The following is a 21,533-nucleotide window of genomic DNA, read 5'->3' on the forward strand; positions in this document are numbered from 1 at the left end:
AATTCTGGACCAATAATATATTTAAACCTGCAGTAAAATTTTATTTTATTCTTTGATTAACAAGATGGGCTACCTAATGATAAAATATATTAGTCTGCCAAAAGAACAGGGATTAGCCTATCAAGTTATTGGAAACCAGCTTATTCAATCATTTTGCTCTCCCACTTCTACAGCAGATAATGATCTTCACATATTAAACACATGTAGTATGACATTTTACAGCCTATGTTTGGTGTATGTATGCTGAAGTTCCATTGCTAGAACAATAGTAAACTAATCTCAATAGATGAAATCATTATGTAATTTTAACAAAACAAAAACGCAGGCAGCCAGTTAAGCTTCTAAAATTTGAAGCATAATCGGCTCATTTATATTTCCCAGTCTCTGGCTGGGAGTGGTGAAGAGGTATATGGAATCCTTTCCTTTATTGGCCGAGGTATAGAATACAAAAGCAGGGATGTAATGCTGGAACTGTATAAAACGCTGGTTAGGCCACAGCTGGAGCATTATGTACAGTTGTGGTCTCCACATTACAGGAAGGACATAATTGCTCTGGATAGAGTACAGAGGAGATTTATAAGAATGTTGCCAGGGCTTGGAAGTTGCAACTATGAGGAAACATTGGATAGGCTAGGGTTGTTTTCTTCAGAACAGAGGAGGCTGAGGGGTGACATATTTGAAGTGTACAAAATTATGAGGGGCCTAGATAGAGTAGACAGGAAGGACCTATTTCCCCTAGCGGAGAGGTCAATTACCAGGGGACACAGATTTAAGGTGATAGGTAGAAGGATTAGAGGGGACATGAGGAAAAACGTTTTCACCCAGAAGGTGGCAGCTGTCTGGAATTCACTGCCCGGATCAGTAGTGGAGGCAGAAACCCTCATCTCATTTAAAAGGTACTTGGACATGCACCTGAAGGGCTGTAACCTGCAAGGTTACGGACCAGGTGCTGGAAGGTGGGATTAGAATGAGCGGCTAGTTTTTTCAGCCGCGCAGACATAATGGGCTGAATGGCTTCCTTCTGTGCTGTAACTTTTCTTTGGTTCTATGGCTAGTGGCCTGCTGTCTTCTTGTTTCACTACAGAAAATAGCCTATTCAAAATCCTGTCATTCTGCTGGAAAAGGTAGATAAGATTAAAATTAAATGAGGATTTTCCAGAAAATGTGATTAACTAAGAACTTATATCATAGAAGTTAATTAAATTAATTTTTTGCAATGCTTCATACCTTTTTGACCTCACATTTAATGGCCAATTTTAGTCGACTAAGGCTCGGTCGAAACTGTCGGTTACTACTGGGATTGGTCTCCAAGGTCCCATTCAGAATGGCTTCAACTTCTTCAGTAATCCGGCACAAGTCTAGAAGTCCAACAACAAAATCTTTGCATTGCATAGATAATTTTTTGTAATCGTTCTGGAAAAACACAAATTTGAAGCAATTAAATTGTTGGGAGTCTTGTCTTGTCTGCTCAAGTACACTTCCACTCCACTGATACAGTAGTAGAGTCATAGGTCCTGAAATTCCTCAGCACATGATTCCACAGGTAATACAGGAAATTGTACCTAGTAGTGTCCTCTAGTCCTGACCCAGCTGAACTTTACCGAGTCAATGTGCAGCAGCTAATTTGCATGGGACCAAGTGCCTCTCCAAGCGTATCTCCATATCCACCTGCCTCATGCAGTCGGATATACCAAAGAATATATATCATTGGTTCTGTAATAATTTTATGGTTGGTACTTTAGAAATGGCACTTTGCCGTCATGTAGCGCTTACTCCCTTTTTAAAAGAATATTGAATGTTTAAATGCATAGACCAGGATGATACTAAAACTTATATGGTCATATTTTCTTCATTGGAAGTATGAAAAGGTCCCTCTTCTTTCCAATACTAACGCAAAACACTGCAGATGTTGGAAATCTGAAATAAAAACAGAAAATGCTAGAAATACTCAGCAGGTCAGACAGTATCTTTGGAGAGAGAAACACAATTAATGGGCTGAATTTTATTCTGAAAAGCAAGTGAGTTAAGGCTGTATCAGAGATTAAAATCAAGAAATCTGAAACAGGAACCTAACCACCTGAAATCCGCAGAGTTCTGGTTTTGACAGAGGCAGGAGAAAGGGTGGGAAACTAGTCATAGGAGGCTGCATGGTTTCATTTTAACAGTCATTCTATTTTTAACTACAGGCGGCCAGGTTTCCCAGGTCTCGGGAAACACGGCAGCTGAAAGAAAGTGAGAGAATCTGAATGATGAGGCAAGTTCCTGTACAGCACTGCTTGTGGGCCAGAAGGAGCAAGAATGCTTCCTCCAGGCCCAACAAGCTACCCTCCCCCACGAACTGTGTGTTTCTCCCCCACATAGCATCAAATCCCCCGCCATCCTCTGCTCCCCCCGACCACCAACTGCTCACCCTGACCAGCCAATGCTTCCTTCGACCACCAGCTGCTCCTCACCCTGACCAACATCTGATCCCCCCCCGAATGCCATTGGACCCCATCAACCATCATCGGACACCCAGCACTGCCTGCGATCAGGAACCATGGATCCCATCTGACTCTCCACGCCATGATCTGGACAGACCCTCCCGGCATCTGAACAACCCCTGCAATTGGGAAACACCCCCTCCCACCACGATGAGCACTCCCTTACAATCTCTTTCACTGCACTGACAAGCTCCAGCCTTGCGAAGCAGGATTCCCACATAAAGATCTGCAGCCTGTCAATCAGGCTGTATGTGGGCAAAAACCCCACTTGAAGGAGCCCTACAGTTAAATTCTGAAGAACATTCAGGAAACCCATTCTTCAGGATTTTCCGAGCTCACAAAAGCACACCTACCCCGTATCCCTGCATAGAACCCATCTCCAGATTAAAATCCAGACCAGCGTTTCAGCTGGATGACCTTTTGTCAGTGCTGGGAACTGTTAGATATCTAACAGGTTTTAGGTAAGTACATTGGCGGGGAAAGGAGAGAGAGGGGAAAGAACAAAAGGGAAAGACTTTGATAGGGTGGAATGTATGAGAGATTAAATGACCAAAGAGATAGTGGTGTAAGACAAAAGGAGATGGTATTGCGACAAGTAAAGAAACAAAAGACAGGTCTAGAGGAGGTGTAAATGTGTAAGGCAGTTCATTACCAAAAGCCACCTACCATACCAGTGCTTCCAATATGTCTTCCCTTTTTCCTCAATCGAGGAATACCGCGCCCCCCCCCCCCACCCCCGCAACACTGTGGCCCTTGCCTGCGACCATTGCATTCCCCTTGTCCTCTCCTTTCACCCCTTCCCCCCAACCTCCCAGGACTACATAAGGTTCCCCTTGTCCTCACTTTCCTCCCCACCAGGTTCCACATTCAACAGATCACCCTCTGCCATTTCTGCTACCCCAGTGTGATGCCACCACCAAACACATCTTCTCCTCCCCTCCCCTTTCAGCATTCTGAAGAGACTGTTGCCTCCGTGACACTCTAGTCCACTCCTCAATCACCCGAAACACACCCCTTTCAACGGCACCTTCCCATGCAAGCACAGGAGATCCAATGCTTGTCCCTTTACCTCCCCTTTCCACCATCCAAGGTTCCAAACACTCCTTCCAGGTGAAACAGCGATTTACTTGTATTTCTTTCAATAGAATATAGAGTATTTGCTACTCACAATGTTGTTTCTTCTACACTGGGGAGACCAAATGCAGATAAGGTGACCGCTTTGCGGAATAACTCCAATCAGTTCAAAAGTATCACCACCCCATTGTTTTTTTTAAAAAGTATTTCATCCTGTAGCTGGAAACAAAGGACAGGATAATTTATTTTAAAAAAGGTCAATCTTTTAATTTGTATGGTGTTAAGGTGGCTTTAGACAGTCAACTAAGAGATGTTCAATTTAAAGTCTGTACAATATTATTAAAGAAACTTACAATTTGCAATGAAAATATTTAGCTTTTGAGACTCCAATGGCTGGAATTTTACCAGTAAGAATCGGGACCCGTCAGGGTCATGCGGAGGGAAAAATGGCGCGCAATGACGTTGGTCCGGGTCCCCGGCGTCATTACGCGCTGACGCAATTTAACCAGCGTGGGAAGTCAGGCACAATCGAGTTTGCGCTTGCCGCCCGATTAACATCAATTGAGAAGTAATTAAGGTAATTCAGAATCCAATTGAGAGAGATTTTACGCTAAGTATCTGATTTTACGGCCGTTAATCGGGTCGTGGGGCGTGTCGGGAACCCGGCAGGTTCAAAAGGGCGGCAGGCATTGAATCACGAGGGAGTTGGAGGTACAAATGTATTTATTGAACTTTATTAATGCTGATGTTATTTGTGTGTCCTAACAAGGGGTGTAACTTCCAGGTTGTGCCGAAGGTTTAATCTGAATGTTATGCACTGCTGATCGGGACCCATCTAATATTAGTTATTGCCTGAAAGGAAGTACCTGAATTGATCCAGTCACAAAAGCTGGAAGCTATTACCTGTGGTCAAAGCATTTGTTCTGCTGTTCAACAATGGGAATTGTTCACTCTGGAGGTGAATCTTCAGATGAGGAGGACAGTGATTCAATTAGTGACAGAAGTACAAATGGTCAGGGGAACGTACAGTAAGCTGCACCAGTGCATCCTCGTGCTGTTGGAGGGAGAGTAGTTCGCAGAGTTGCCCGGGAGTGACCAAATGTCAGGAGACGTGCCTATTCAGTAGTAAGGGCATACCGAACATGTCTAAACTACCTGCAGCTGTCAGAACGCCAGTGCAGAAGATGACTGCGGTTGTCACGGGAGACTGTCACATCTCTTTGTGAGATGTTGGATGTTGCATCAAACTGTCTCGGTGGCCATCCAATGCTAGTCGCTCCAAAGGTTATAATAGCTCTTAACTTCTATGCGTCTGGCACCTTCCAAGCCTCAGCTGCAGACTTGTGCGGTGTCTCACAATCAGCAGCGCACCATTGCATAAAGGTTGTGAATGATGCATTGTTTCAATGTGCTCACCATTTCATCACGTTCAAGATGGACAACACCAGTCAGGCTGAGAGAGCCAGAGGCTTCAGCACTATATCTGGCTTCCCAATGGTACAGGGCGTGATAGACTGTACTCATGTGGCCCTTAGAGCACCAGCTGGACAGTCGGGGGCATTCATGAACTGAAAGGGATTCCATTCAATGAACGTTCAGCTCGTCTGTGATCATCGGAAGTGAATCATGCAGGTGTGTGCACGTTACCCTGGTAGTTGTCATGATTCTTTCATTCTCCACAACTCACAGGTGCCCGCAATTTTCAGTCCTCCATACAGAATGGAGGGATGGATACTTGGCGACAGGGGTTATCCTCTGAAGACATGGCTCATGACACCAGTGAGGAACCCAAGGGGTGAGGCGGAGGAACGATACAACAGGAGCCATGCGGCCACCAGAGTGACTATTGAGCAAACTATAGGCCTCATAAAGATGAGATTTAGGTGTCTTGACTGCTCTGGTGGATCACTGCAGTACGCACCGTCGAGGGTTTCAAGAATCATTATCATCTGCTGTGCCTTGCATAACCTGGCGATTGAACATGGAGATGCCCTAGAGGATGATCAATGTCAACGCGATGTGTCATCAGATGATGACGACGTTTCTGATGAGGAAGATGGGCATCAGTCTAAAGATGATCATGGAGATGAAGCTGAATGTAACTTGGCTCTAAGTGCAAGAGAAACAAGGGATTCTCTAATAGGAACGTGTTTCAATTGAAATGATATAAATCTTCACAACTTTCAAACTGCTTTATGACATTAATCATTGTGAGGATCAGACAGTGCAAAATCTCTAACCTTTAGGGGGTGAGACAATGCGACGAACCAATCCATCACATCATGAGGGACGTGACCCAAGTGTGTGGCCTCACATTTGAGACAACTTGTGTAACTATGTAGTATCTGACTTCAGGAATGACATGTCCAATAGTAAAATCTCCAATTTAATCAAACACTATTATTTAACAAATCAAATAAATGTATTTCAAGTCACCCAGTGCACCAGTAGTGAAATTAAAATGTTTTCTTAATCCATTTATGCGTGCTCATTCGTGTGCATGATCCCTCGCCACCAGACTTACCAGAGGTAAGTGGCTGATCTTGTTGCCGCCCTGCTTTTGATGACTTGGGCGGATGTCCTCTGCATGCTTGTGGCCGTGAGGGCCCTGGCATCTCAGGGTTCTCATGACAAATATCATGAGCACCCTCTATCACCCCGGGATTTAGCGGTTCACATGTCCCTGGCAGAGGGAGCAAGGAGCTGCAGGATGCATCAGAGGCGCCGTGAGTGGAGCTCCCATATGCGATCTGCTGCCCCTGTGCCCTCGTGAGGCTCGGATGGTCCTCAATGGTGGCATCAGAGCGATGAGTGGCCTCAACCTGGCGCAGTCGCATCAGATTATGCTCTCTAATGCCCTGGTCCAGGGAGGCCACACTCTCTCTGAGGTCCCGAATTGTATGAAGAACTGGTCCCTCCACTGCAGCGGCCAGTCTTTCAATGGAGGAAGCCAGATGTTCAAAGGCCTGTGAGTTTGCTGAACTCATACTCTGGATGGATGTCTCCAGAATATGAGTCATAGCACACAACATCTCAGGCAACTCCACCAGATTTCCATGGACCGCATTCTGCACCTGCAACATCGCCCGATGAAAGGATGATCTCAGAGGATGTCATCAGCTTGCGGCTCTGCACTGGCCTGGCATCCCACTCTCCTCCGAGTGTGTAATACATCGGCCGATTCGGCCTCTTGTGGCTGGCCTGGCAACTGTGCTGTGCTCACACCAGTTTGTGACATTGATTCCCCAGACACAGTCATCCCAACCGAAGTGTCAGTCTCTGCTGTGGTACTTGGTGCGTTGCGATGATGTGACGGTGCACCCTCTGAGGTGCCCTCCTCCACCTCAGAGGTGGATGGTCGGGCAATGGAAACGCTTCCTGGCACATGCTGTGTTTCACCTGTTGGGAAAAGCATTGTGATCAATTACATCATCAATCCAGACTTAAGCACAAGTTTGTGCCTCCAGCATGGTTACATCTGGGTGATGTTACAATTGAGGGCAACATTCAGTGCATTTGACATTCACCAAATCATTGGCACAGTAGCGCAGCCTCACTCCCCCCCCCCCCCCCATAATGAAGTGTTACACCACATTCTGGATCACTCACTCTCATGGCCAGGTACACCAGCCTCGCCATCTGCCACGACGCGTCCTCCTTCCTCCCCTGCTATAATTAAGGCATCCTCCACCATTCTGGTGAGGAATGCCTGGGTGACCACACTGCCACCAGTACGTGACCTCTTCCGGGCATTGTGTGCCCTATTTTTCTAAATAAACAATAATACTTATTTTATACATAGTCAATGGCATATGACACTGTCACCCAAAAGGTTGATGTTGCATTTCACTGCTGTGACAGTGCTGGGTGCAACCTTAACACCATAGCATCAGCGTTCATCTCAGACTTGCCCATCATGCATCCCATTTCAAGGCAGCAGCCAGGCATTGATCATACAGGGCTTCCACATTGCATCATGAGTACACAAAAACCTCCCTTGGCACTTAAACGATTAGATGAATGAGAAATGCCCCTTACCCGGGCAGAGCGAAGCAGGTCATTGGGCGCTAGCGGCACTGTATCCATGTACACCTCACTACGCCTCGGCTGCTGACCTCCTCTGCAACCTCCAGCCAGGCCCTCTTGGTCACTTCGGAGGGTCTCCTTCTCTCATCTGAACTGAATAGAATGTCTCTCCTCTCCTCAATGGCCTGGAGGAGGACCTTCAGTGAATCATCAGCGAATCGGGGGCCAACACGATTACTTCTGCCCTCCATCACCTCTACCAGTCATATTGTTGTCTCCCAGTCTTTCTGTGTTTCAAGGTATGGAGCCTTTGAAATCTCCAGAACTTATGACACTTGTATCTTCCTTGACATCCAATGAAGAACTCACTGCTCTGTTTAACTTCAGTACTCCTTTATATAGGGCTTACGATAAGCCTTCCGCGTATATGGCCCCGCCCCCAATGATGCTGAACTTCCCGCCCACGCGCGCCATTTCTTCTCGGAGTTACACCGCGGGCCCGCTGATTAGGTGATCAGCACGTGATGCCGGCGGCCAGGCGATGCAGAGCGGGATCGGGGGCCTGATCCGCTTCGGGCACAAAACGCCGGCCAAGATATTATCAACAATTTTATGTTGTTAGTTTAAACTGCCTGACTGGGAAGTTTACTGTTTTCAATGATGACTTTTACTTGTTTAAGTAAGGCATTTCTGGTACAGCACTTGCCATTTATTACATTTACAGCTGCTCACAGGCCTTTTATTTATTTTTTTTCCATTTAGAGATACAGCACTGAAACAGGCCCTTTGGCCCACCGAGTCTGTGCCGACCAACAACCACCCATTTATACTAATCCTACATTAGTTCCATATTCCCTACCACATCCCCCTACCTACACTAGGGGCAATTTACAATGGCCAATTTACCTATCAACCTGCAAGTCTTTGGCTGTTGGAGGAAACTGGAGCACCTGGCGGAAACCCACGTGGTCACAGGGAGAACTTGCAAACTCCACACAGGCAGTACCCAGAACAGAACCCGGGTCGCTGGAGCTGTGGTGCTAACCATTGCGCCACTCTTTCGTGGACTTTTGTGTGGCAACATACATTAATTGCAGAGCCATTTCAGCATGTCGCTCTCTGCATGCAGCCTGAGCAGCATTTGGAACTGTGTATGCAAAACCGCAAATGGAGCACCTCTGTTCAAGAAAGGAGACAAAAAGCAGGAAATTATAGGCCACTTAGCCTAATGTCTGTCATTAGGAAAACGCTAGAATCCATTATTAAAGAGGTAGTAGTAGGACATGTAGAAAATCACAATACAATCAGAGACAACATGGTTTTGTGAAAGGAAAGTTGTGTTTGACAAATTTATTAGAGTTCTATGAGGGTGTAATAACCAGGGTGGATAAAGGGGAACCAGTAGATGTAGTGTATTTGGATTTCCAAAAGACATTCAATAATGGCACCACATAACAGGTTACTACACATGATAAGAGCTCATGGTGTTGGGGATGATATATTAGCATGGATAGAGGACTGGCTAACTAACAGGAAACAGAGGGCTGGATTTTATGGGCCCCCCTGAGACAGGTTTGGAGGTGGGGAGGCCCGTAGAATCGCAATGGGAGGCAGGGGTGCAGCGGGCACGTCGCCTCCATGTCTCAAAGCAATTTTGTCGGGGGAGAAATAGGCCGGCAACAGCCTTCCCACCCAAAGGCCATTTGAGGCCCTTAAGTGGCCAAAAGGTAGACGCAGGAATCTGTACCATCCAAAGGGTGTGTTCCATATTGTCAACAGCGAAGATTCCTCATCCAGCTTCATGTTCCAGTAGCCATTTCTTGCATCAACCTTGCTAAAAACTTTTTCCCCTGCCACTGCTGGTGTGATTTCTTCCAGTGTTGGAACAGGGCAGTGATTCTTCTTTATGGCTTGATTAAGGTCTTTGGGATCCAGGCTGCCCACTTGACTTCTCTCTCGCCATGAAGGAATTACCCAATCTGTAGGTTCTGTGACTCTGGCAATCACCTTTTCTTCCCTCTCTTGGAGCTCTCTTTCAAGCTTTCCTTTTCATTCTATTGATACTTTATGTGGGGGATGAATCACTGGTTTCATCACTGGGTCATTAGTGATGTGATACTCAAAATCTTCAAAGCATCCAAGCATTTCATCAAAACACTCCGAGTACATTTGTATCAGATCTTTGCTTCTGATTGGAGGGTGCTTTTCAATGGGTGTCCTATCTTCAACCCTCAGTGTCACCTCCTTCACCTCATGGTTTACTGAGATTATCTGCAGCTCTTTGCAACTGCTCAACTGCAGTATGTGAGTCCCTCTGATTTGGATTATTCCTAACTGTACAATCTCAGTTCCATCATATGCTGTCAGCATGACATTGTGTGGGTTCAGAGTACCTTTCTTTGGATAATCATTTTTTTTCGAAATTTTCAGGAAAGATCTTCTGGTACAGTCTGAACAGGATGATATAATTCTGTGCTTCGGTACCAAGCTTGACCTTCAGATTTATCATCGTGGGTTTATTTCTCACCTTCTTCCTGATCTGAATGGTTGTGTGAATTTATTTTCTCTGGAAACTGTCGCATCCAGGCATTTTATGCAATTGTAGGGTCTTATGACTCTCATGTTCTCAAACTCATTGTCATCTTCCAGGGTATGGATGTTTTGGTTCCTTTTCCTATCCTTCGCCCAGTTGCTCTGTCTCTGGTGACTCGTCTGCCACGTTCTTTCTTTGTTTTGCACATCTTTTCCCAGTGATTGGCCTTTCCGCAAGCTCTGCAGATTGATCCATATGTGGGACAATTCATTCTGTTTGTGAATTCATGTGGTAATCAACAGCTCCTTCATGTCTTTCTCTCTATCTGACGTGCATTCTATTGTTGCTGTTTCATTGCTTCAACCCTGCTTCTTTTCTCTTGGCTTAGCTAAAGGCTAGCCGTTTGGGGAGTCAGTGTCTTCATCTGACAACTCATGGCTTCATGTGCTCTGGCGGTATGTACAATCTAAAAAATTAGTGCTTTTTTTACTTCAGGGTGTGCAGAACCCCAAATTAGCCAATCTAAAAGCCTTTCATCTGTGTGACTACAGGTAAGGTCCCAGAGGACTGGAGAATAGCCAATGTTGTTTCTTTGTTTAAGAAGGGTAGCGAGGATAATTCAGGAAATTATAGGCCGGTGAGTCTTACGTCAGTGGTCGGGAAATTATTAGAGAAGATTCTTCGGGACAGGATTTACTCCCATTTGGAAACAAATGGACTTATTAGCGAAAGGCAGCATGGTTTTGTGAAGGGGAGGTCATGTCTCACTAATTTGATTGAGTTTTTTGAGGAAGCGACGAAGATGATTGATGAAGGAAGGGCAGTGGATGTTATCTATATGGACTTCAGTAAAGCCTTTGACAAGGTCCCTCATGGCAGACTGATACAAAAGGTGAAGTCACATGGGATCAGAGGGGAGCTGGCAAGATGGATACAGAACTGGCTCAGTCACAGAAGACAGAGGGTAGCAGTGGAAGGGTGCTTTTCTGAATGGAGGGATGTGACTAGTGGTGTTCCGCAGGGATCAGTGCTGGGACCTTTGCTGTTTGTAGTATATATAAATGATTTGCAGGAAAATGTAGCTGGTCTGATTAGTAAGTTTGCGGACAACACAAAGGTTGGTGGAGTTGCGGACAGTGATGAGGATTGTCAGAGGATAGAGCAGGATATAGATCAGTTGGAGACTTGGGCGGAGAAATGGCAGATGGAGTTTAATTCAGACAAATGTGAGGTAATTCATTTTGGAAGATCTAATGCAGGTGGGAAGTATACACTAAATGAAAGAACCCTTAGGAGTATTGACAGGCAGAGAGATCTGGGCGTACAGGTCCACAGGTCACTGAAAGTGGCAACGCAGTTTGATAAGGTAGTCAAGAAGGCATACGGCATGCTTGCCTTCATCGGTCGGGGCACAGAGTATAAAAATAGGCAAGTCCTGCTGCAGCTGTACAGAACTTTAGTTAGGCCACACTTAGAATATTGCGTGCAATTCTGGTCACCACACTACCAGAAGGACGTGGAGACTTGAGAGCGTACAGAAGCGGTTTACCAGGATGTTGCCTGTTCTGGAGGGCATTATCTATGAGGAGAGATTGGATAAACTCAGATTGTTTTCACTGGAACGACGGAGGTGGAGGGGCGACATGATAGAGGTTTACAAAGTTATGAGCGGCATTGACAGAGTGGATAGTCAGAAGCTTTTTCCCAGGGTGGAAGAGTCAGTTACTAGAGGACATAGGTTTAAGGTGAGAGGGGCAAAGTTTAGAGGGGATGTACGAGGCAAGTTCTTTACACAGAGGGTGGTGAGTGCCTGGAACTTGTTGCCGGGGGAGGTGGTGGAAGCAGGTACCATAGAGACGTTTAAGAGGCATCTTGACAAATACATGAATAGGATGGGAATAGAGGGATACGGACCCCGGAAGTGCAGAAGGTTTTAGCTTAGGCAGGCAGCAAGATCGGCGCAGGCTTGGAGGGCCGAATGGCCTGTTCCTGTGCTGTACTGTTCTTTGTGTTTAAATTTACATTTTCTGGCTGCATTTTTCAATCTTGTTAGGAAATTAGCAATGGACTCACCTAATTCCTATCTGAGGCCTTGAAATTCATATCAGCAGATCTGATGATTTAATTTTGGCTGGAGATGAGTGCTGAATTTTTCAAAAATTTTGTCTGTGTTTCTGCTGTCCTCTTCACTCAGCTCACAGCTATTAAACAAATTTAATCCTTTGTCTTCTGCCCACAGAAGTTTATAGTTGACCCTCTCTTCATCGCTAGTGCCTTTTAGAAAGCTACTGATTGTCAACCTACTCTTTGTTTAAACTTCTCAAATGCCTCCACGACATCATCAGCTTCCCAATTTATTATGGGCTGTAGCTGTGCATTCATTGCTGTGTTGGCCGACCTTTTGTTTTTTGCATGATTCACTCAGTTTTTCTCTTTCTCTCTCTAACATTAATTTGTGTTGATTTTTTTCAATCTAATTCAGTATTAAGTTTGTTTAAAATGTTTTAGATTTACTCACAGAGACCTGCTGCCACCATATTATGTCTTCTGGTCCCATTTGTTAAATAATCACACTCTACACTTGGAAAGGCTTGAGCTCTTCAGCCGGAATTTTATTTTGGACAGGAGGCCCCATCTACCGGCCAAAAAGTCGGGGGTGAGCCCACCTCTGCCGGGCCTGGGGAGCCACACCGTGATTTTTCGTTCCCCGGGTTCTTAAGTGGCCTTGGGCAGGACTTCCACCTCTCTGCCTAATAGAACTGCTGGCCAATCAGCGGGCCAGCAGCTCTCATTCCCAGCAGCTCCACTGAGAGCGGTGGCCACTGCTGGGACTGCACCCAGCCAATGGCAACAAGAGGGATGATGGCTCCAGAAAGAAGGCAAGTTTTTGGGGCCGCGCCCGCAAGGCAAGGGGGGTCGGCTGGGGGAGAGAGAAGTGTTGTGGAATGGGGGCAGTTGGGCTGTGGGGAGGGCACTCTGTGGAGGACAGGGTATCCAATCAGGAAGACCACCCCCCACCCCCAGCTGCAAGAAGGCTGTCACGTAAAACCTGGTAGCCTTCTGGGGGCCTTTGCCACTCGGACGCTGCTGGTAAAATACCAAGGGTGGCAGGAGGAGAATGTGGCAGTTAATTGGCCACTTAAGGACTTTGATTGGCCTAGGGCAGATGGGCCATTTCTCACCGTTGCTACCCCGCATAAAATTGCATAAGGGGCGGGAAGGCGTCAGAACAGCATCACTCACCTCACATTCAATTTTATGGCCACCGTGCCACCAGCCTGCTCCTATGTGGGGGCCATAAAATACCATCTTTGTGTTTAATGCAGCCCGCCATGCTGCTTGGTAAGGACTGCTTTAGACCGGTGTTATGTTACGTCTCACATGACTCCAGTGCAGTAGTGAATCGCACACTGGGACACACTTACACCTAATAATTAGTTCCTAGCTATTTGTTCTAGCTCTCTATCAATGATACAACAGTATATAACACTAGGAGAGGGAGGGAGAGTTGGTGTCAACCTGTGATGTGCGCTGTTGTATATGTTTTGTTCCAGGAGTCAGGCAGCGTTGGTGCTTCTCTGAGGACTGAGCCTCACCTCCCTGAAGCAGGGATACAGAGATAAGCTGTGGGAGTTAATAAATTGAATTTGGTTTGGTTTTGGTTTTCGGAGAGAACAGACAAGTTAATGTTTTAGCTCTGGGCCTTCCACTGGCACCAAACTAAGTTCTGGTGACTAAAAGTCCACACGTAAAACTTTAACTTGTGTTTTCTCCACAGATACTGACTGGTCCATTGAGGGTTTATAGTGTGCTACTTTTTTGTCAGATTTTCAGCATCTGCACTTTTTGCTTTTTACCAACTATGACACGTCAGAGTGAGAAAAGTGTCAGCTGTCAGTCCTGACTACTGAGCAGGCCTACATTAAGTGGAGTGACAGCTGGTATTGCAGGAGGCAGAATGGGACAGATGAAGAAAGGCAAAGTCTTGGGTTTTGTGTAGAATAGCTGACAATGTGTTTAAACGTCAGGTGGCAGGGGTAGGACAGAGAGTAACAAGAGGTAGTAAAAGAGCGTTCAGAATGAAGAAGATATCTGAGTTTGTATTGGAGGCAAAAATAGTTCTATTACACAGTGGGCCCGGGATAGCGATTGTGAGACTGCTGTTGGATGCAAAGCTGCCAAATGAAACAAACCAGCCTAGAATTTGCAATCACCATTATTTGAGCACCAGTGGCAATCTTATTATTTAAGAAGTTACTCGTAGAGCAAGATCTGGGTTGAAAATTCTTTTCAAACCTTGGTTAATATCAAGGATTTTTTTTTGAAGAATCAGTAGCATGAAGCCATATCCTAATACTCAACAGCAGAGTGCACTGCAGTACCAATGTGCTAGACTTCTGTGTCACCTCCGTTATCAACTGAAATATTTTACAATATTTATCATTAGTTACATTAATGCATATAGCCCAAGAGCAAAATGAATATCCCTAACCTGAGTTTATTTATTTTTATTTAGAGATATAGCACTGAAACAGGCCCTTTGAGTCTGTGCCAACCATCAACCACCCATTTATACTAATCCTACATTAATCCCATATTCCTACCACATCCCCCCAACCTATACTAGGAGCAATTTACAATGGCCAATTTACCTAACAACCTGCAAGTCTTTGGCTGTGGGAGGAAACCGAAGTACCCGGTGAAACCCATGCAGTCACAGGGAGAACTTGCAAACTCCACACAGGCAGTACCCAGAATTGAACCCAGGTCACTGGAGCTGTGAGGTTGCGGTGCTAACCACTGCGCTGTGGTTATAATAGCCCTTTATTCACAATCTTCTTCTCTGCACTTTGCAAGGCTAAATATGTTTAAGCATGATAATGGGATTTTACACTTCACTTCAGAAATTTCTTTTATTGGGGGTAATTTGCAATGGTGTTACTTGGACAGTAATGTGACATAGCAGATTATGCAGATGTTATATCAGATTGTCTAGATGTTATAGCAGATCACCCAGTTGTTATGGAAGATTGTGCCAGGTGTTAAAGATCATCCAGCTGTTACAGCAGATCATGCAGCTCTTCTAGTCGATTGTCCAACTGTTCTTGCAGATTGTCCAGCTGTTAAAGTGGATCACCCATCTGTTATAGCACATCATCTAGATGTTCTGGAACAAGTTGTCCAACCTTTTAGTGTGGGGGGCCACATTACAATTTTTGTCTTACATGGGGGGCTGGTGAGACAATTTTGGAAAGATAAAGGCATTAAAATTTATCTTACTATTAATCAAAACAAGAGTGCTGGATTTTTGTGAAGAAGCTTTAAATAAGATTAATTTATTGACTTACTTTCTGGTCACTATTTTGGACACTGATTTAGTGAGATACCTGACATTTTTTTGCTTGCACAAGTAGTCAATGTTTGCCCGCACACTTGTAGCAATGCGGAGTATTCTGGATAGATGTAATTCTGGCAGGAGTGATCTTGATCACTCTCTCTCCCTCTGACTCTGCCCCCCTCTTTCTTTCTCTCTCTGTTCCACTTTTCTGTCTGCCCTCTGACGCTGCCCCCATTCTCTCTGCCCCCCTTTCCCTATGCCCCCTCCTCTCTGATCCCTTTCTCTTTCTATCCCCCTTTCCTTCTCTGTCTCTCTCTCTCTCTGCCCTCTGTCCCTCTCTCTCTGTCCCCCTTTCCCTCTCTCTCTCTCTGAGAGTTCCAGAGAACAGGAGTGCTCAGCAGATGGGTGATCTGTTTTGCTTTCAAATCTCAAGTCAGTTTTACAGCTGACAGATCCTGACATTGGGAACAGCAGTTTCTGACCTTTGGACAGATTCAGAGTTTTTCAAAACAAAGTTACTGCTGACAAGAATTAGAATTAGAATTAGAACATTACAGCGCAGTACAGGCCCTTCGGCCCTCGATGTTGCGCCGACCTGTGAAACCATCTGACCTACACTATTCCATTTTCATCCATATGTCTATCCAATGACCACTTAAATGCCCTTAACGCAGAGGCCCGCTGACATCATCAGAGTGCTCCAAGCTGCGCACATGCGTCAATGGTCTCCTGCTCTCTGAGGTGCGTGAGCAGCCTACATCTTGCCTCGCCAGGACTTACTGGCGCATGTGCAGGAAAACACTCCCCCCCGCCCCCCCCCTCAGCCACTCACTCCAGGTCGCTCGTTCCCCGCTCCCCCCCCCCCCGCTCGCTTCCCCTCCACGCCCCCATCCCTCCAGACGCCACTTCCCTCCTCTTGGCCACTCTCTCCCACATTCAACCGTTCCTCACCACATTGCCCGAAGAAGCAAGGCGGGCCGCAAGGGGTGACGGGGCAATGTAGGAGCAAGCGGTTGTAAGGAGGCCTGCGGCGCGGCCTACAGCCTAGAGCTAGCGTCTGGAGGGATGGGGGCGGAATGCAGGGAGCGGGGAACGAGTGGCTGGAGAGTGGGATTGGTGTGGTGGGGGGGTGGGTGGTAGAAGCGGGGAGCAAGCAGCTGGAGAGCAAGATTGGGGTGGGGTGTTGTGGGGGGGGGGGGGGGGAAATTGGTGCGAGAATGAGCAGCCGGAGAGCGGGATGCCACTGAAACTTCACTGAACTACGAAGGGTGTGTAGCACTGTCAGAGGTGCGTCTGATGAGACTTCAAACAGTGCAATGTTCTGAGTATCAAACATGTCCATTGTGTGCTGCCATGGGTTGAAGTTGTTTTTCTGTGATAAATTGAGCAGCGCAAACTTTAATCCTAGCAGCTGCCTGAACGTTGCAGACAGTGACGTTTCAGCGGAACAGGCTGCATTTGCACATATGATAGTACAGAGCCACCAAGTGCTTGTGTTGTCAGCAAATGCAGCCTTTTAAAAAGACTGCCTGAAAACCCCAAATCTGTACAAAGTTCAGAAACTGCTGTTCCTGATGGCAGGATCTGTCAGCTGTGAAACCAAGATTTAAATTTAACTTAATTTAATAGCAATTAAAGTTTACTTTTAGTTAATTCAAGGTAAATTATTTTTAATGTAATTGTGCAGAATGGGCACTTTTCTCCTCGAGAATTTTCTTTTCTTTCCTTGCCTCTCCTGAAAACATTGTAGCACACATGTCTCAATTACTTACTGAATTATGGAAAAATCCTTCAAAAATAAGGATATAAAGGTGGCTACAAAGGGATATAGCTAGGGTGAGTGGGCAAAGATCTGGCAAATGAAGTATAATGTGGGAAAATGTGAAATTATCCATTTTGGCAGGAAGTATAAAAAAGATTATCTAAATGGTGAGATTGCAGAGCTTTGAGATGCAGATGGGATCTGGGTGTCCTAGTGCATAAATCACAAAAGGCTGGTATGCAGGTTCAGCAAGTAATTAGGAAAGCTAATAGAATGTTATTGTTTATTGCGAAAGGAATTGAATACAAAAGCAGGGAGGTTATGCTTCAGTTATACAGGGCATTGGTGAGACCAGGTCTGAAATACTGTGTACAGTATTGGTTTCCTTATATAAGGAAGGATGTAAATGCATTGGAAGCAGTTCAGAGAAGGTTTACTAGACTGATACCTGAATGGGCGGGTTGTCTTATGAGGAAAGGTTGGACAGGCTAGGCTTGTATCCACTGGAGTTTAGAAGAGTAAGAGGTGACTTGATTAAAACATATAAGAACCTGAGGGGTCTGAACAGGATGGATGTGGATAGGATGTTTCCCCTTGTAAGAGAATCTAGAACTGGGGTCACTGTTTAAAAATAAGTGGTCACCCATTTAAGACAAAGATGAGGAGAAATTTTTTCTCTCAGAAGGTGGTGAGTCTTTGGAACTCTCTTCCACAAAAGGCAGTGGAAGTAGAGTTTTTGAATATTTTTTAGGCAAAGGTAAATAGATTCTTGATAAGCAAGGGGGTGAAAGGTTATCGGGCTTAGGCGGGAATGTGGAGTCGAGATTACGAGCAGATCAGCCATGATCTTATTGAATGGCGGAGCAGGCTCAAGGGGCCGAGTGGCCTACACCTACTCCTAATTCCTGTATATGTAAATAATGCAAGTCAATTAAAATTGATAGGACCAATTTTCAGTGCCATCAGAAAACTACATCACTGAACATTTTGTAATGGCAACTAAACTCACATGGTTCTGCAAGCTTAAATTATCATAGTTTGTTTATATTCTTTTCATGTATTTGAGGTCAATTTTCCCTTGACATTAACAAGATGGTAATGAGGCCAATTCCATTTTGAAAGGGGCCTACCATCCTTGCACTGGTTGTTCAAAGCTCCAGCCTGTTTTAGGCAAAAGACTCCTTTTAATATGGAAAGCAGAATCCTATGATGTAAATATGATTGCCATGATTCGACGAATCTGATGGAGCCTGAACCATGCACACTCCACAGGCGATGGAATCAAAGAGACCCATCAAAGGTAAACGTTGAATTGTTTCTATGGACCCTGGAGTAGTAGTAGAGCTCATGAGGCCTAACAGGCAACCAAAAGAGGTAAGTTTGTAAAAAGTACTGACTTGAATGTGGAGCAGGAGGAACACTCATGTTCCTCCTGGCGCCAAATTCAAACAATGCGAGCCACTGCCAGCAACTGCTCATGGCCCCCAATCCACAACCTTGACTCCCTCAGATCGTGACCTTGACCTTAGGTCACAACTTTGATCCCCTTGATTGCCACCACTATCCTTTCCACTCGCAGCCAACCCCACCCTCCCCAATACTGACCACTGTTCTCTTCCTCCCAATCATCTCCCTCTCCTGGTTGTTCCCCTCTCCAAGTCTCCTATAAGGACTTAACTGAGGGCTGCTACTGGCAATGCATCAGCCCAGTCTTTGAGGCCATTCTCCAGCGAGCAGCTCACTGGCTTGATATTTTTTATCCCCATCCAGTTAATGTAATTAATAGTCAGCTAAGTGAGCAAAGTTCTGTTCTTTACTTACCTAGTGCTCCCTTAGGCAGTGCTGCAATCATTTGCTTTTTATTATTCATTCATGGGATGTGTGCATCGCTGGCAAGGCAAGCATTTATTACCCATCTCTAATTGACCATGAGAAGGTGGTGGTCAGCTGCCTCCTTGAACACAATTCAATGACTTGCTAGATCATTTAAGAGTCAACCACATTGCTGTGGGTCTGTAGTCACATAAAGGCCTGACTGGGTATGGGCAGCAGATTTCCTTTCCTAAAAGGACATTAGTGAACCAAGTGAGTTGTATAACAATACGGTAATTTCATGGTCACCAATTCCAGATTTATTTAATTAACTGACTTTAAATTCCCCATGGTGGGATTTGACCTCATGCCCCTGGATCATTAGTCCAGGCGTCTGGATTACTAGTCTAGTAACATAACCACTTCACTATTGTGTCCCTAATCATGAACCAGCACTGGCTTTTTGAAGGCTGCACCTTAATTTCAATCCCCCGCAACACATTACTTTCATTTGACACAGGTTTTCCACCAACTTCTCAAGTCCAAAGGATATGCAATTGAATTGACCCAGAAGGTTCTGATGTAAATAGCCACTCAGACCATAACTCATTTTTATTGGTATAAATCTGTGCCTTTGGGGAAGGAAATCTGATGTCCTTACCTGGTCTGGCCTACATGGGACTCCAGACCCACAGCAATGTGGTTGACTCTTAACTGCCCCCTGAAATGGCCTGGCAAGCCACTCAGTTCAAGGATAATTAGGAATGGGCAACAAATGCTGGCCTGCCAGCAATGCCCACATCCCATGAAGGGGATAAAAAAAAATAATCACATGAAATTTCTAAATCCAACGATCTGGCAGCTAATGAATGTTTTCCAATCTTATTTCATTGAATTCACTAACATTTGTACACTTGCTTCTGTCATGGTATACTATAGTTTAGATCACCTGACACTTGCAAGTATATTCATCAAGCAAGTTAAAAAGTTCAACATAATTCTGTAATTTATGTTATCACTACATATTGAGAACTGACAGAGTCAGATCATACCTTTATTGTTGAGTTTAGGTTGAGCAGAGAGATACATATGAAGATACGAATTAGGAGCAGGAGTAGGTCATTCGGTTTCTCGAGCCTGCTCCGCCATTTGATAAGATCATGGTTGATCTGATTGTGGCCTTAACTCTACTTTTCTGTTTACCTGCTATAATCTTTGACTGCCTTGTCAATCAAGAATCTATAACTCAGCCTTAACATTTTCAATGACCCTGCCTCCACTGCTGTATGGGGAAGAGAATTCCACAGACTAACAACTCAGAAGAAAATTCCCCTCATCTCTGTTTTGCATGGGAGACTCCTCATTTTTAAACAGTGTCCCCTAGTTCTAGTCCCTCCCATGAGAGGAAACATCCTTTCAGCATCCACCCTGTCAAGTCCCCTCAGGATCTTATATGCTTTGATAAGATCACCTCTCATTCTTCTAAACTCCAATGGATACATGCCCAACCTGTCCAATCTTTCCTCATAGGATAACCCTCTCATCCCAGGAAACAGTCGAATGAACCTTCTCTGAACTGCTTCTAATGCAGTTATATCCTTTCTTCAGTAAGGAAGCCCAAACTATACTCAGTACTCCAGATGCAGTTTCACCAATGCCCTGTAGAACTGTAGCAAAACTTCCCTACTTTTATATTCCATTCCCCTTGCAATAAACAACTTTCCATTTGCCTTCCTAATCACTTGCTGTACCTGCATACTAACTTTTTGTGAATCATGTACCAGGGCACTCATTTCCCTCTGTACCTCAGTTGTCAATTTCTCTCCAGTCAAATAATATACTGCTTTTCTATTCTTTCTGCTAAAGTGAACAAGTTTACATTTTACCATATTATACTACACCGGCCAAATTTTTGGCCACTCAACCAATTTACATCCCTTTGTAGACTATATCCTCTTCACAACTTACTCTCCTACCTATCTTTGTGTCTTCAGCAAATTTAGCAACTATACATTTGGTCCCTTCATCCAATTCATTGATACAACTTGTAAATAGTTAGGTTCCCAGCACAGAGTATTGTGGCACTCCACTAGTTATAGTTTGCCAACCCGAAAATGCCTCATTTATCCCTACTCTGTTTCCCGTTAGTTAACCAATCCTCTATACATGCTAATATGTCACCCAATACACCATGAGCTCTTATTTTGTGTAGTAACCTTTGATGTGACATCTTATCAAAGGCCATTTGGAAATCCAAGTACACCATATCTACAGGTTCCCCTTTATGCACATTATGTTACTTCCTCAAAGAACTATAATAAATTAGTCAAACATGATTTCCCTTTCACAAAACCATGCTCACTCTGCCGGATCGCATTAAGAGTTTCTAAGTGCCCTCCTATAACCTCTAATAGATTTGAGCATTTTCCCTATGACAGATGTTCGGCTAACTGGCCTGTAGTTTCCTGCTTTCTGTCTCCCTCCTTTCTTGAAGAGGAGATACAT

At 45.0% G+C, this 21,533-nt stretch overlaps 1 protein-coding gene across 2 annotated transcripts in view; it reads right to left on the reverse strand.

Annotated features, from left to right (window-relative positions):
* Window positions 1-21,533, reverse strand: part of LOC137371444 (short transient receptor potential channel 6-like) — a 204,424-nt gene that overhangs the window by 111,380 nt on the left and 71,511 nt on the right. For both annotated transcript variants that reach the window (XM_068034060.1, XM_068034059.1), the window contains exon 3: window positions 1,228-1,413. In XM_068034060.1, the coding sequence (XP_067890161.1) occupies window positions 1,228-1,413 (186 nt within the window). The remainder of the gene's footprint in view (window positions 1-1,227; window positions 1,414-21,533) is intronic.

The sequence above is a fragment of the Heterodontus francisci genome, chromosome 6, assembly GCF_036365525.1.
Source record: "Heterodontus francisci isolate sHetFra1 chromosome 6, sHetFra1.hap1, whole genome shotgun sequence".
NCBI classification, from domain to species: domain Eukaryota; kingdom Metazoa; phylum Chordata; class Chondrichthyes; order Heterodontiformes; family Heterodontidae; genus Heterodontus; species Heterodontus francisci.